The sequence below is a fragment of the Pseudorasbora parva genome, chromosome 23 (assembly GCF_024679245.1).
Source record: "Pseudorasbora parva isolate DD20220531a chromosome 23, ASM2467924v1, whole genome shotgun sequence".
NCBI lineage: Eukaryota > Metazoa > Chordata > Actinopteri > Cypriniformes > Gobionidae > Pseudorasbora > Pseudorasbora parva.
Genome location: NC_090194.1, coordinates 10,248,735 through 10,265,087, shown reverse-complemented (window position 1 = coordinate 10,265,087; position 16,353 = coordinate 10,248,735). Strand labels below are relative to the sequence as shown.

The 16,353-nt window shown below is 37.6% G+C and overlaps 1 protein-coding gene across 1 annotated transcript; it reads right to left on the bottom strand.

Moving 5' to 3' along the window:
• Window positions 1-3,780: 3,780 nt before the first annotated feature.
• parp14rs4 (poly(ADP-ribose) polymerase family member 14-related sequence 4) lies at window positions 3,781-15,398 on the bottom strand. The gene is made up of 17 exons (XM_067433688.1): window positions 15,211-15,398; window positions 14,912-15,030; window positions 14,394-14,424; window positions 14,011-14,214; window positions 11,067-11,300; window positions 8,499-10,942; window positions 7,674-7,901; window positions 7,302-7,511; window positions 6,962-7,064; window positions 6,646-6,795; window positions 6,472-6,534; window positions 6,208-6,390; window positions 5,877-6,083; window positions 5,184-5,786; window positions 4,947-5,098; window positions 4,678-4,852; window positions 3,781-4,595 (listed from the first exon to the last, which is right to left on the bottom strand). Exons 1-17 carry the CDS (start codon window positions 15,380-15,382, stop codon window positions 4,315-4,317), a joined length of 5,559 nt encoding a protein of 1,852 aa, XP_067289789.1. The 5' UTR covers window positions 15,383-15,398; the 3' UTR covers window positions 3,781-4,314.
• Between the last annotated feature and the right edge of the window lie 955 nt (window positions 15,399-16,353).

Below are 16,353 nucleotides of genomic sequence, written 5' to 3'. Positions count from 1 at the left end.
ATAATTTAAATGTATGTATATCATCTTTATTTTGTTCTGCAAGACGAGGGAAAATTTGTATTTTTGTTTATAAATAATATTTTGAGTTCGTTCTGTGCATGACGTCATCGGCAATGAGACTAGTCGCCCTTGCGGTCTCTCAAAAGCCTCAAAAGCCTGTGACGTGGAGAGAGAGAGTCGGGCGTACCGTAGCTCCCTAGTTTTGCTGTTAGGGTACTGAGCCCATTGACTTATGTCCTGATCAGTGCCCTGACTAGTGATTGAGACGCAGGGATAGACATCTATGGTCGGGTATCAAACTGTGCTGACTGTGTTAAGTAGAGTTTAGAGTTGATAGCCTATAAACTATAGCCTAGAAGTGTTTTAAAACCGGAACATATTTATACGTTATTGTTCAACAGTTCGAACATGTATTTATAAACGAACCTTTTACGTTGACGACATTAAACCCCGCCCACCACTGTTCTCAAACCCCTCCCTCTTAAAATCTGAAGGACCACCCTCAAAAGTATTTCACAAAAGTACAAACATGTCGTCTCCACATATAAAGTACATTTAAAAGTGGGAATATCACCATTTATTCATGACAACAGTGAACTTAAACACATTTTATTTTATATGATTTGCGCATTAAGTTGTCACTTTGTCACTCTTTTTTTTTTAATGTCATTATTGACGGACCAGGATTATTTATTGTGTGTGTGTGTGTGTGTGTGTGTGTGTTATAAAAACAATAAATAGCATTATGATAATCTATTAATAAATTATCTATTTAACATGATCTTACAATATATTCTCTGTCTGCAATCTCTTGTAATTGTTATATTAAAAGATTGTCCTAAGTAAAAATCAATATCATACATAGCCTACCATATCGGCTTCAAGGGAGGTCAGTAATTGATCGATGTTACTCTGGTCTTTTGCCCTTCAGTCTCACAGACATGGCCATCTCCAGGAGGTGGCCGCTCATCATTAATTGTTGAACAGACCCTCAGATAACTTTTCCCCATTAACTAAAAATGCTATAAATATAAATACATGATATAAATAAAACAAGATTTTTATTTATATTATCTATTTCCAATAAACCAGTATCACAACGTTTACGTTTATGAATGTGTATGAAAAATTTAAAACAATGTTTAATAGCCATAAAAGCACAGCCCTGATGTCTAGGCTAAAACAAGGCAAAATTTGGGCTGTCAGTGGAAATGTAATATACGTCTAACCATAGCTCAAACATAGACTAGTCATCATGAACATGTCAAAATGAAACCAAACCACTCATAATCACTGTTGACTTTGCTTACATTATGAAATATCATACATCTCGCAAGTTATTTGGCAAAAATAACATGGAACTAAATTCAAGGTTATGTTTGGCTAGAAGTTAGTCATAGCGAGATTATATTGGGTCTATAGTTAACCAAGACTATATCAATCAATAGCCAAGGTGATATTATGGCTATTGATTGCTGGGTACCATGCAGTTATGGTGACAAACTTCAAAAAGAAAACTGAGACCAAAATAAATGTATTGTTTGTTTCTTCTTTTCAAAACCTCCTCCTTATATATTTTCTCCTGTCTCACATCAAGCCGTTCAACCGTGTGACGTCACACGGTCAGACACCCCTCCCACGATTATTGATTGACAATGTTAATCAACAATCGTGGGAGAGGTGTCTGACCAAGCAGCGTTTCAACACAGACCGGCCCTGATCAAGCTCTTCATAGTCCACCATTGTTGATACGCTGGAGCAGAATGGCGTCTGAGAGATTGTGGTGTTCTGTTCTTATGTGTAATAATGAACACAGTCATTCTGATATTCCTAAATCCGAACCGCTGAAGACGCAGTGGCTGATTTTTGTTTTTGTCAATGCTTTCATGTTTGCGCAAACCGCGAAGAATTTCTCACCAGACTGCTTTATAACCGAGGGTCAGTATAAAGCAGGTTTTGCTAAGAAGCTGCTCCTGAATAAAGATCTGTACAAATCATTCGTGTTCCTGCTGCACCTCCAGAAGAAGTGAGTGTAGTTTGAAACGCGTGCAAGCTTCACGATGAATGCGGCTAAATTGGCCAAGTTAAATTACGGCATGCTTTTCTATGTATTACGTTCTCAATATAATTAATAATACCACGTTTATAATGAACAACGCATTATGGATATTGTGTTATTACAAACTGGGTACGCCGGTTTTAAAGTTAACGTGGAGATGATTTTGACCAGGTAAAATGAGCGTTTTTTTACAATACTAATGAGAATTTTTGTTTAAAGGATATTGCAACGTTTTCATTTAGACACTAAAGAATCATATTAAATTGAACAAAAATGGCATTATATGACCCCTTTAAGAGTGGGTTTTAGGTGGGTTTTGGTATGCAGGTTCCAGATTAAAGGGTTTTTTAGGCAGTTTTGATTCCACAAATATTTTACAATGCTTCTTACATTCAAAGTCACGTGAAGAGCTGGCAAGCGAATTGCTAGGTGGTCAGCCCATCTGTTGTTCTATTCCTATGAGGTTACATTCCGAGACTGCAGACTGCCTCTCTCGACTCCCCTTACCTGAAACAAGTGACCCAATGGATCAACCAGAAATGGTCGCCACTGTTTCTCACTTTCTTGCCTTGTCAGCCTCTGAGTTCTCTTCTGTGTTCTTGAGAGCTGCCTCCAGTTAGCCCAACTTCGTGCACAGACCGAGAATGGCAGGCCTAAAAACAAGAAGTCAATGGAACAAGAACTAGAATGTTACTTTCACATCAGACATGAGCATTTCACATGGCAGAAGGGAAACCAAGATTACAGCCTCAAGCTCCTGTGAAGGAACAGCAAATAAGTCCTAGAAGAAGTAAGAGTTCCTAAACAACCAGATTGGTATAAGGGCTTTGCGAGTCAAAAATGAAAATAAAAATAGTCCCTGATTCAAATAAAGCCAATTGTTACCTGGATAAGTTTCTTAAAGTAGGCCTAATTCTTTAATTCTGTATTACTTATATTGTTTGGAATAGAGTTCTGTATTATGTTATAATTTAGGGTAAGACAGTACCCTAACAAAATGCTTCAAAGACAAGAAGAAACGTTGTGTCTGCAGAGGTATTGTGTAGCCACTAGAGGGCAGTGGAACGAAGGCAGTGTTGTACTTGCTAATCGTTGCCATTTATACAACAGTTTGACAGCACAAGTGTGTAAATAAGAAACATCAACAGACTCTTTAAAACCCCTCTTTTGTGCAGTACTAATGCCTTACCACGGATTTAAATCTCAAATTGACAACTAAACATCTCTTTAGATCAAGCGATGAAGGGGGGGGGGGGGGGGGGGGATCACAGGCTCACAAGTTTACTTATTATTACGTACCCTACTATCCTCGATAAGTCAAGACGTTCTCTTTTTGATATACAAACCACCCATGTGACATTACCTTGTTCTTACCTTGATTTAATTTAAAGCTGCGGTCCCTTACTTTTTTTTGTTCAAGATTTACAAAAAATATATAATGAGAATGTACAACACAAATTGATTTTCCGAACTGTGTTTTTTTTCTTAGCCTGAATCATTATGGTGTTTATATTGGGACTATTTCAGACCGGTCTGGTAGGAACCGCCGCGGAGGAGCACAGTCCCTGCGTGACTCGCCATAGACATAAACAGAGAGAAGTAGCTCCGGCTGCAATGTTCTTCTGCAAGACGCATATATTTCTGTTTATTAAGCGCTAGAGTGCAAAAAGTTACAGATTGCAGCTTTACACTTATTTGAAGGTCATAATTAATTTTATTGTAAATAAATTCATGCAATAATGCACAGAAAAATATAAAAACATCCAGAAAATCTTTTTACATTTATTTGTAATGTTTAAAGGATGTAGTACACATTTTGAACAGATTTTTCACCAATCATAATTTAAGTCTTGTTATATTTATTGTTACATGATGATGAAGGTTTAATTTTAATTAATGTGCCCCTTCAATCCACATAAACATAATCCCTAAATATATATGTTCAGAAACAAATTGTTTTCTTTGTTAGGCAATACTTCTATATATGACCACAAATAACTGCTGATTAGAGTAATTAAAGATTAGAAGGAAGCTAAGTTTCATAAAACTAGTTCAAGCTAAAATGAACAATCTAAAAGTTTGGGGGTTTGGACGAAGACTTTCACAGGATATGTCACTGTTCTCTCAGTTTTTGTCAATTATATGAGCATGATGCCACAGTCTACATTGCCAGTAAAAATTACACATCCCAGTGTGTTCAGCTATACCAAATCAACATAAAACTGCAGCAAAAACAGAAACTAAGATCTCAATCCTCACTGGAAGGTGATTATGTATTCTGGGTAAGCCTGTACATCATTAAAGATCACAAACATGCTTGGGTTGTTGATCTGGTCAACCACACTGTTATAAAGATCTGCACTATTGGAGCTCTTCGCAGGAGGAACAGGAAGACCTGCTTTTCCTTGAGTGAAGTCACCGACAAGTACCCTGGCGAGGTACATGCGTTTATGTCCTTTGGCATCAGGTTTAGAGTAGCCTTGGGCTGAGTAGCTCGGGTCCACCGCAAAATATGTACCATTCCCATACATGGCTCCTAAAAACAGAGCAAGAGCATTAGACTGCTGACAAGAATGGATGCAAGAGCAAAGAAAATGAATGCTGAATTTGACTGATACCATTCATCCCAGCAAAGCTGCGATTGAAGCCGTTATTGTTGATCTGATCTGTGCAATCAGGGCCAGTGCCGTGGAAGAGACGCTTTTCATTGTTTTTGTGTTTGTTTTTTTCTTCCAGTTCCTCATTTTTGATCATGTAGTTTTTCCAAAGTGTGCTATTCTGGACTCTTTCAATCTAAAGACAAAAAGAAACAGTATTACTCTAGTACTAAAATGCCAGAACCTCAAAACTAATAAACAGGAGATTTTTCATTTTCATCTAGTCTTACTTCAATGATGTTGTAGGTTAGACCGGTTCTTCTGAACTCTTTCTCGACTTCTTTATATTCCTTTGAGCCTGCTTTGAGTTTTACAAGAACAACTTGCTTTCCTTTCATGTCATCCCAGTGTGACGGCAAAGAACTTTGAGCTGCAGGTGCATCTATTAACAAGAATAAAAACACGATTAACAAATCTGTGTACATGATTGCCTTATGATCATTGTCTAAATTATAAAATATTCTCACCTTGCAGATCTACTCTGTTTAGTTCAATATTTATTCTCCCTCTTGTGGCCTTATTGCTAACTAAATCAGCCATATATTCATCATTGTTAATCTTGATTCTTACAGAAGGACGCTGGCTCTGATAGGCCTTCTCCAGCTCATAATTGGTCATCATATCAAAGGTTTTTCTGAGTCCATTCTCTTGATATTGCCACTTGACATTACTGATGATTAAAAATGCCTCACGTCTTTCGTTTTCATTTCTTTCCACCTTACGGATCGTGTCCCGAATACGACTCTCTGCACAGTGAACGTCTCTTGTCAGTCCCTCCAATGTGACGACAGAGTCTTGGCCTTTCTTCTCAAGTTGGACCCTGACTGTGAACTCCCTCTGCATGGCGTTCAGCATTTCTACATCCTCTCTGGTGAAATGAGCAATGGCTGGATCACGGATTGGGATGGTCATCTGCTCCCGTACTATAAAGCTGTTGGTTGTGTCCTTGGCTTCCCTCAGGTCCTCTGGTGTCTCTCCACACAGTTGGAACACAGCTGGCTCAATTTCCTCAACCACCATCACAAACTCTTCATTTGTCGGAGATTCTGAATTTCCCCATTTAAAAAAGTCTGCAGGTTTGATAGAAAAAAATGATCACTTATTAATAACTTTTGCACAAAAATAGATGGAAAAAGCATTATTTTTTATTGTTTACTGACCTTTAACTCTGGTAAATAGACTTTTATCCTCCTCTACTTTCTCACCAGATCTTCTGACCATGCTTTGGTGGAAGTCTGCCACCATGCTCGTCTGGAATATAAGAAACTTCACAAACCTGACATGCACCGGTTTCTTTTTCTTCACAAAGTCAACAACAGCATCAACCATTGCATCTGCAACGTCAGCTGGTTTTGCACCACCCTGACCTAAAGGGTTAGAGACAAATAACACATTTAAGAAATAAATTAAGAAATATAGTTTTCAATAAATGTAAAAAAGTAAATAGGAAAAACTCTTATTGTATCATTTATACCACACAAAGTGTATTACCGGTGCCAAGAGCTGGAAAGGCAACAGAAGTAATCTGGCGTGACTCGCATAACTTCAGAACAGACGAAACAGTATCCATAATATCAGATGGATCATTGCGACCAATGACATGGATGATGTTTCCACACGGCAGGTTCCCAGCTGAGGTCATAATCTCTGACTGCTGCATGTTTGATGATCTTACTATTGGGAAAAAATGGGTTTAAGTATTCAAAAAGGTAATATCCATCAACAAGAAATGATAATAGATAATAAAATACAAACCAATCTTTGAACATTCTTGTTCCACTTGTAATCCAGCAGCATCTAAAATGGCCTTTGACACTCCTGTATTACAATTAAAAATTGACAGTTACATTACAATTCTCTTCAAGTGTGAAATAACATAACTGAAACAGATTTATTCAAAAAAGCAAGAGTATGTGAAGTTGGATTAACCTGCTTTCAGAGAAAATGTCGGATTTGAGGAGTTGACGATGGCATCAGTTTTTTCTTTAGTTATGTCTCCTGATGAAACCTCCAGAGTAACTCGACCCATCTGCATAATGTGCACCCCGAGAGAGGGAGAGGAGACTTTGCCAGCCAGCCCTAATGAAAAACAAAGATGTATAATATATAGAAAATATCTAAGTTTTATTGTCACTATCATAAACATATCCTGTAACATTTGGATATACTTTTTTATCAGAATACATTTTTTGATAAAATGTACTCAACAAACAAGTGTGATGGACATCAGATAAGAAAGTGTTACCAGAGGTCTGAGCTGACTTGTCAGAAACTTTTGGCATTGAATGTTGATGTGCTCCTTTTGTGATGGGACCCTGAATCCCATGTCTAAAGATGCTGGTAAAGCACTAACAGATAAAACACAAAAAAATACAAGACAACAATAACATGAGCAACCTAGATTATCAAAATGTAAAAAATATTTTAAAAAATTGTTGTTGATAAAAAAAAAAAAAAATATATATATATATATATATATATATATATATATATATATATATATATATATATATATATATATATATATATATATATATATATTGGACTGTTTTTATGGTTTTTGAATCTATTTTTCCTTTTCTCACCTGAATGCTCTCCTTGTCAGAAGGGTGCACAATCACGGTTACCTCTCGAAGACTTGTAGAGTTAAATTCCTGGACTTCTGTCAGCATGATTCTAGCCACCAGATCTTTAGGAAAACCGAGATTCCCAGTGCCGATCGCTGGGAAGGCGACTGAAGCCATTCCCTGGGTATCTGCTTTTCTCAGGCAATCTCTAATGAGCTGTATGAGTACCTTTTTAAAATGTAAAGAATAAATATATCAATTATCTTTTAAAAAGTACCATCTAAATAAACTAACGGAACCTACATATGAGGCACATCATTTAATCAGCCAGCAGTAACACAGTTAATAACTATTTTGCTCATTTTTCAATTACAAAATTGTTATTCTCACCCTATCTTCTGAGCCTTGTTTCCAAAATGGACAGACTACATGGAAGACTTTTTGACATTTCAGTCTATAACCATCTGTGATGACCATATTGCGTGAGACATTGCGTGAGCGAGCAGCTGTGGTGATTTCTGACTGGAGCTGATGACCAGCAGTCTGAAGAATTGCTTTGGAGACGGCACCTTTACTGAGGTCCAAATCATTTGATATAGTGTTTACAATGACGTCAGCCTGCGGGAGAAACAAAGGAGAGACTTTTCTTTTGGAGGAATTGATCACCACTCATTAACATAATATAAAATACTTCACTTGTTTAACTGACCTGTATGCTGGTCCAGAAAATGTACATTAGTAAAAATGTTTAAAAATTGTCTAATTTTCCAGATTAAATATATATTTGTAAAACAATTTTTTTTAGAAGATTTTAAAGATTTCTAAAGATTTTTTGATATTTTTACTGAAAACAAGTGAACAAAGACTAATTAAAAAGTGTTTTTTTTAAATAAATAAACAAAAATAACCTGCTACCTGCAGCATCCTCACATGCAATATAGCCTACCCAGTGTTCCTTCTTTATGTAAACAGATGTGACGTAATGATGCAAAGACGAACGGCGCCATGCTCGAATTTCCCTCAGAAAGATACCAGCACAACTCAAATCCCACATTATTAGAAGCTTACCGTTGTGATTTGGGCTAAGGTAAGATAGTTTTGAACACTGGCTGGTTATGTACTTAAATTATTTTGGAGTTACGGACTGCAGCTTTAAGAAGTGATTTTTTTACTATGGTCTATCTGTCTGCTTTTATCTATGTAAGATTCACTTACACGTGCATCCTGGATGTTCCCTTTGCTCAGAATGATTTTTAGTCCTTCTTTTGTAGTTTTGGTCTCAAGAACACTCAACCATTCAGATTTATCTGATCTGCCACCAGAACTTGAATGTTCCTGTCCTTCAAAGTCTCTGTTACCACGGCTTTTGGGATTTTCAAATGCTTGGTTTCTTTGGCCATAATTTTCATGACCACGACCCCGAAAGCCATGTCCGTCTCCACGTCCATGAGCACTTTCACTTTCAGGATAGCCTTGTCCAGGTTCACTATACCCATGAGGTTTGGTTTGATTTGGTCTGGTCATTGTAGGCTTATAAGCAGCAAACTCCTTTCTGACAGCCTGAGCCATGGCATTCACAGAACTGACATTATTGTCAACTAACTGAATCTCAGTTAATGTGCTCCTGGAGTCTCTGAGGATATGATCTTCAATGTACTCACACACTTCCTTCGCGATTGATTCAGTGCAAAGATCAAGAGGACAACCAAATATCCCTGAACTAATGACTGGAATTGCAATGGAGGAGCACTTTTTGCTCGACGCCTGGTTCAAACTTTCCCTCACAGCACGTCTCAGGCGTTGTTCGGTGGTTCGTCTGTCTGATTTGCTGTAGCGAGGTCCAACAGCATGTACCACATATTTACAGGGAAGACGGCCAGCTTCAGTGATGACGGCATCTCCAGGTTTCAGACACCCATTTACTTTTGTGTGTTTGTCACAATATTGCTGTAGACATGGTCCAGCAGCTTGAAGAAGTGCGAAAGCTACACCACCAGTGTGCTTCAGATCTTCATTAGCAGCATTGACCACAGCATCAACACTGAGCTTGCAAATGTCTGCCATCCTGACACTAACAGTTACTCCACCTGGTATACTAACTTCACAAAAGGCCTGGCCAAAATCTTTAAAACTGCGTTCAGGAAATTCATCCTCTTCTTGTTCCAGCATGTAATCTTCCTGGAGCACCACCACAAATCTTTTTTCCTTCAACAGCACTGAGAGCATCATTTTACCCTGTTCCATGAAGTACTTCTTGGCTCCTGCCTTTTTAATGATCAGTGTGTCAGTGTAAAGAGATTCTGTCAACATTTTAAATAAATTCATAGCTGGCTGGACAAATATACGCTCTCCAGACAGTTTGATCCAGGGTCTCTTTGAATCAAACCTCACTTTCACCTCATCAGACTTCATTAAATGCAGCCAGTCTTGTGATTTTTTGTCTTTTATGAATTCAACTGCTGCATGTGATTTGACACGAACTGTTTCTTCAATTCTAGTGTGCTCTTCAATGAACCGTCCTAAGTTCGCACTGACCTCCATCACTGGTTCTCTGAATCCAGTCACTATTACTTTGTCTCTCTGTGAAATATTTATAAACACATATTTATTGGAAGTATTGAACGATTCTTGCGATTGTTTTTTGAGGACCTGCCACTCTGGCATTTGAAGGACAGCCTGATCTTCTATAATGAGGTCTTTGGATGTAAGAACTGTATTCACCCTCTTCTCTGCCTCAACAAGTGCTTTTTCTGTGCTCCCAGTCACAACAACATCCCCTTTTTCAATTGTGTAGACAGCAGTTATTCCATGAGATATAAAGAGATCTGTGGACATTTTATCAGAATCCACTGATCTCAGGAACTCCAGGGTTGAACGGTCAATCTTTAAGGGCTTCTGCTTCATTTGTATTTTCTTCTCAAGGACCCAATTCTTGAAGGCAAGAATATCTGTATAAATACCTGATAAATTTAGAGTGTTCACTTTTTTGTTGTATTTAATGTGCATTTGTGGAGATATAGCACTTTTCAAGCCATCTTGTAAAAGCAGAGAGTATGTGGCAGAAGACATCTCAATATCCTCTGTAATGCTTTTCTTCTCTCTCTCTATTTGATTTGTTGCTCTCTCCAAAAGTTTCTCCATGATGGTTTTCAGTCCAGTTATCTCATGGGTCATCCCCGCCAGTGTCAGGATCCCTTTAGAGGCATCCATATCAGTAAAAACCTGATCTTTCACCAGTTCCTTAACACCACTCTCCACTTTAGACCATAAGAGGTGTGACACCGGCCACTCAGACGTTGTGTAGTTTGAGAGTATATTCTTGAAGGCATCACAGGCATTCTTACTCCAGCCATCAATGTGTCTTCTGCTAACTCCTTTCTGTTTCAGTAATGCTGGATCAGGACTGAGCAAAGCTTCAGGTTTGTCCATGTTTATTTGACAGAAGTGTGAGCTCATCTGTTTTTTAATAGAAGAAATCTCTCCTTTCTTGAGGAGGAACTCTCTGATGGAAGGATGTACACTGACTGTAAAGGGTTCAGGCAGCTTCAAATGTGGTCTGTTGCCACCATACAAGACCGTATCCAGTGATTTAAAGTAGGGATATATCTTCACTGGAACATTACAGATGTTATTCTCTTGCTTCAAAACTTTCTCTTTAGCTGTAAAGAATGAAAGTACCAGGTATAATGAATAAATGTATTGACATTGATAAAATGAGGTAAAGCGTTATTATAAAATGGAACTGTACCAATACAGACTACCAGCAACTACACATGTTTATACCTTCTTCCTCCTTAAATGTAATAATGGCTGCTTGTTCTGATGGAATTGTGATAACTTCCTTTACTAAACCACCCTGTTTCTCAAAATACAGTTCCAGAAGCATCTCGTTGTTGTTGGCCTCAGCTGGAAGATTCTCCACCCGCACACATGTGCTTCTCTCCAGTGCACTGGCCCTCAGATTATTCTTCTTGAACTTTTCATGCGTCCTGCAGTCATCAAGGAACTTTCCTGCATCTGTCAGAAATGATATTTTAAATAATGTGCCAGACTTGCAAGGTGTCTGCATAAGACCTTTAAATACCATTATTAAATTTAAGACCTAAATCACACTTTATTTACACAATTATTTTCAAAAAATCAGTAAACTTGACCCTCCCTATAGCTAGCTATATATAGGTTTTTTTTAAATAAAAAAATCAAATGATTTTGCAGTGGTAATTTCCAGAAATGTGCGCAAAAATTCTGACGTCATCGCAACGCCAGTTATGCTTTTACGTAAGTTAAATATGGAAGGTGGTCCGCCGGAAGCTATGTGTTAAATATGGATATTTTTCTTACAAAAACCCATCGATTCGCTTCAGAAGGCCTTTATTAGGGCATTTGAATGTGGAGAAATAGTTAAATGATGCACTAAAACCATCAAAGCTGTATAGCCATTTGAACTCAAACCCCCCAGGATATGTTGGGGAGAAAAAACATGGGCTTCAGGCTCAACAAATAGTCATAACATTGTTATAAACTCAATAAAAAGTCAGACTGAAAGCTAGCTTTATGGTTGCTGCTTCTTCTGTTGCTCGTAGAAAGAAAGCCTTTACTATCGCTGAGGATCGTATTTTGCCAAGTGCTGTGGATATGTGTTGAGAGTTACTGGGTGAAGCAGCTGCAAACCAAACTTACACCGTGGCTAGACAATTGTTTGACATGAGCATGACATTGAATGTAAACTCGTGGAACAAATAAAGGCAAGCCATACAGCTGTATGAGTAGATGAACATAAGCAGCGCCGCGTTACTGTTAGTTTTTGTCCGATACTGCACGGACACTAAGCTTTGTGAAGATCTGCTATTTTGCAAAGAACTTCTAACAAGAACAGCAGCAGATAATGTCATGCACTGCCTTGATGAGTACTTCGCTGAAAAAGGTCTTGACTGGTAATACAGCTCAGGTATTTGCACAGCTTCTATGACAGGAATACTTTGCGGTGTTGTTAAACAAATCCTAGAGCGAGTGCCAGAAGCAAAGTGGATGCCCTGTTTCTTGCACAGGGAGAGTCTTGCAACAAAGCAGATGTCACCAGAACTGCATGAGGTCATGAACATTGCTGTGAAAACTGTTCTGAAAAATGCACTCAACTAAAGGTGTTTTGCAGCTCTGTGTGAACGACTTAATGCAGATCCTTTGAGGGTTTCAAAAGAAGTGAAAAGAAAAGAAAAGAAGTGCACACATTTCTTGCTGAGCATTACACTGATGATCAATTTTGTGCAAAACTGGCCTATATCTGTTATAATTGTTCAGCTAAATCAGTTGAATATATCCATGCAAGGCAGAAACAGCACAGTGTTTTTGGTTTCAGACAAAATTGTAGACTGAGTAAACCAGTGAAACATGGATCAATGCCCCTTGATCACGCCTCTTGTGGTCTGATTGGTTGAAGGATTATCCAATTGCGTACAAAGTTATTTGAATTATGCTCGTTGATCACGCCTCTTGTGCAGTAGAATACAGAGCAGACTCACCAGACCAATGTTCAATCTTAAAAGATTGAGCTTTGTCTGGTGTTAGCCAGACAAACAAAATTGAGGAATTCAAGAAAAAACTCATTCTTTAGAATAGAAGAGTCAAGGAGGGACAATTTGACAAGAGTGAAACTTTGGAAGACTCTTCTCATGTGAACATATCAAGTGTTATAATAACCCAGCACTTATCTCAGTTGTCTCAAAAGAAGTTTGCTAAATACTTGACCATGGAAACCTTTGGATTTTGGACCCATTCTCTGTGAATCCTGCTTCAGAAAACATGGCTCTGTCCACTATCTAGGAAAATGAACTAATGGAACTATCAGCTGACAGTAGCCTAAAACTTCAACTCACACAAGTTGACCTTCCTTCATTTTGAGGGTGAGTAAATCATGGGGTAATTAAAATTTCGGGGTGAACAATCCCTTTAAACTAGATTGAATATTCTAAACCTGCGTGTGAAAGGGTTCAAGGACCTGTATGTAAGAAATGCATTTTAATTAACAATAAAATGGCCCTGATATGTCACTAGACATTAACAAATCATGTTAATTTCAATTACTTCACTGACAACAGTAGTCCCGCCAGGATATTTTCATTTAAAAGTTGTTACAGCCCTCAACTGATGTTGACGTTGTCATGTTGTGTTTTCTACCTACCTATCAACCAATCACAAAGTCAGTAGTGTTTCAGCACCCGGGTTGCCAGCTCTGCTATAGTTATCACAGCTGCAGCTACAAACATTCCTGCTGGATCCTGCAGCCTATCTGGCAACCTCGAGTCAGGGGGAGGGGGAAAGGGGATACACCGCTCTACAGTCATTTGAAAGTGATTGCAGTACCAGTTTTGGCCACATCTCTTACATACACTTCCTTTAATGCAGTTTGAGGCCTTAAGAAAGGTTGTCAAAATGTACATCATTAGGCATCAGAGGATATACTTGCTCATTTCGATTCAAAATGACCGTGAGGAATGGTTCATTATTTGTGCACTAAATAGAACTGATTCAAAAGAATGATTTGTTCAATAAACTGGACATAACTATTTCAATTCTAATTCTTTTTTTTTCTTTTTTTTTATATTATGACATTTTATCCACATACATACATTAAAAAAGTTATAAAAACAAAATGATGATAATAATTATTATGTGAAAATGTAAATAATATGTAAATAATTCATGTAAATATATTTTTATCTGAACATACCACTGGGAACTTTAAAGGTCACGACTGCTTTTCTTAATTCCGGTATCATTTCCATGCCAAAGTCCTTCTCCGAAAGACTGCTGATGTTCTCCACCAAAAGCGTCAAAACATCTTGATTAAAATCCTCAGGAAGGTCCTCCAGCACCACAGCACTTGACTCTCGTGGTTTCTCCACATCCAACTTATTTTGCAGGACATTTTCATCTTCAGCAAAATGAAAAGTGACACTTGTTTAAGTCCCCCTACAATCAACCAAACCTAGATCATTTTATACTAATAAGGTAACTATCTAATTCATGTCTTTACAATTGAATTTAAAAATGTTTTATGTACATCAACTATAACAAAAGATCACATGTACATATTTTCAGATAATTTCTTACTTGGTTCCTGATATCCACTTGCCTGATCCAACTAAAAACACATAAATGTAAAACATTTAGAATATGTAAACGGGGAACACTACGAAACAAGTAGAGCAAGTTATTTGTTCTTCCATCTGCACCATTGAGACATGACAACCATAATGTTCTCATAGGCCAAATATAGCACTTACTTTGGTTTACACTAGCCACTTGTTTGGAAAAGCACCGTTGTTGAGCATTTAAAATAAGTCTACTCACTCCAGTGCTGTCTGCTTGATTCTCTGCACCACTGGATTTACTCTTTCAACATTTTAATTTAAAGCATTTATGACTACATAAATGGAGAATGCTACTAAACAAGTAGAGTAAGTTCTGTGGGGGGAAAAAACAACCATCTTCCTAATAAAACTGTAAAATGTGTCTGTACCATAAAATAAGGTTCAGAATTTCATGATAGGCCATATTGTTCGTTTAAATAGTATTGACGATGCAGTCTAAATGTAACTGCACATTTTGTAACGTTTAATTATACTCACCTTTTTTCTGGTGCTCTCTGCTTCTTTCTCTACATCGCTGGGTTTGTACACTTTCAGCTTGATTTGCTTACTCTCAATAGTAATGATGTGTTCTGCCTGAGAGAGTACGGCATCTCGGACTTAAGCACAAACAATCAGACTTAGTCAAATGCAAAGTGAGGTTTCTTAAATTTCTCTTTCTCTTTTAATTGACAGTGGCGGTTAATTAGAGAAGTTTTATATATATATAAATTATTTATATATATATAAATACCGGTATGTAAAAACGTGTTATTTTTGTTAACATCTTTAGCACTTACCATCAGATGATTTGAACAGAATCGTGGCAGAGTTCTTGTCACATTGCACGACGCAGTCTCCTCCCTGAGATTTCTTCTTGCTCTGAAAGTGAATCTGAAGTTTATTTTTCACACTTTTTGCCTCTTCAGGCCCCCAGTCTCCCTCGACAGTGATGGGATAGTTGTCCATCATGAACCCTCTGGTTTATGAGGAAATGACTTGAGAGTCAGTGTTTATAGTTGGAATCACGCCCTCCTGCTTATTTTCACTTTTGTTTCTGAGAATAGTTACTGTTCAACTTTTATATGACGCTGTGGATCTGTGTGAACGGGGATCGCTTTGATAACGCTGTCGTCTGTAGCTACACAGTGAAAAACACAAAGGAAAACTTTTACGGTTTTAATACATTGTTGTCATAGGTGTTAGGATAAAAGTATTTGCATCTCATTCCCGTTCCTATCTAATGTATTCACGCATGCTTCTGAGGCATGCAGAATCCAATTTCCTGTAATTTATATATTGAGGTGTTTTTCTTCCAATGTAGCTTGCTTTTTAGGATGCATCCCATATTGAGTTGTTTGTCGAGGTGTACCCTGAATGTGGCTTTTCTTTTTTTACTAAGGGAATACTACTATTTATGAGAATGTTTAAGCAATAATTGACTAATTGACGACGGGCTGGATGCAAGCAACAAGATGTAAGAATAATCCTTCAAGAACAGCTAAGATTTATTTAGAGTTAATCAGCCACTCTCGGCATAGCCCATAAATCAGGCATGGAGGGATCAGGATCAGAGCTGTCAGTGAGACGTTAGAGTCGATTCTTTCTTTTGGGAGACTTTACATCTTTGCAGAACATTTACATTCACAAACAGATTTAATTCCCATTGCATAAAAGGGAATATTCGAAAAACCATAATAGGTGCACTTCAACAGCACTATACAACCAATAGATGGCAGCATAACCTTATCCTGACTGTGATAACTAACTAATTCATGGACATCAACATTAAAACTGAGACATTGATCACAAGGCAAGCCAATTAGTTTATTTCTATAGAATGTTTTAGAACGAATGTGTGCATCAAAATGTAATATATAACATGGTTTAACTTTATATATTGACTTATGTCTTCTCTCTTCAGTCCTTTTAAAACTAAACAT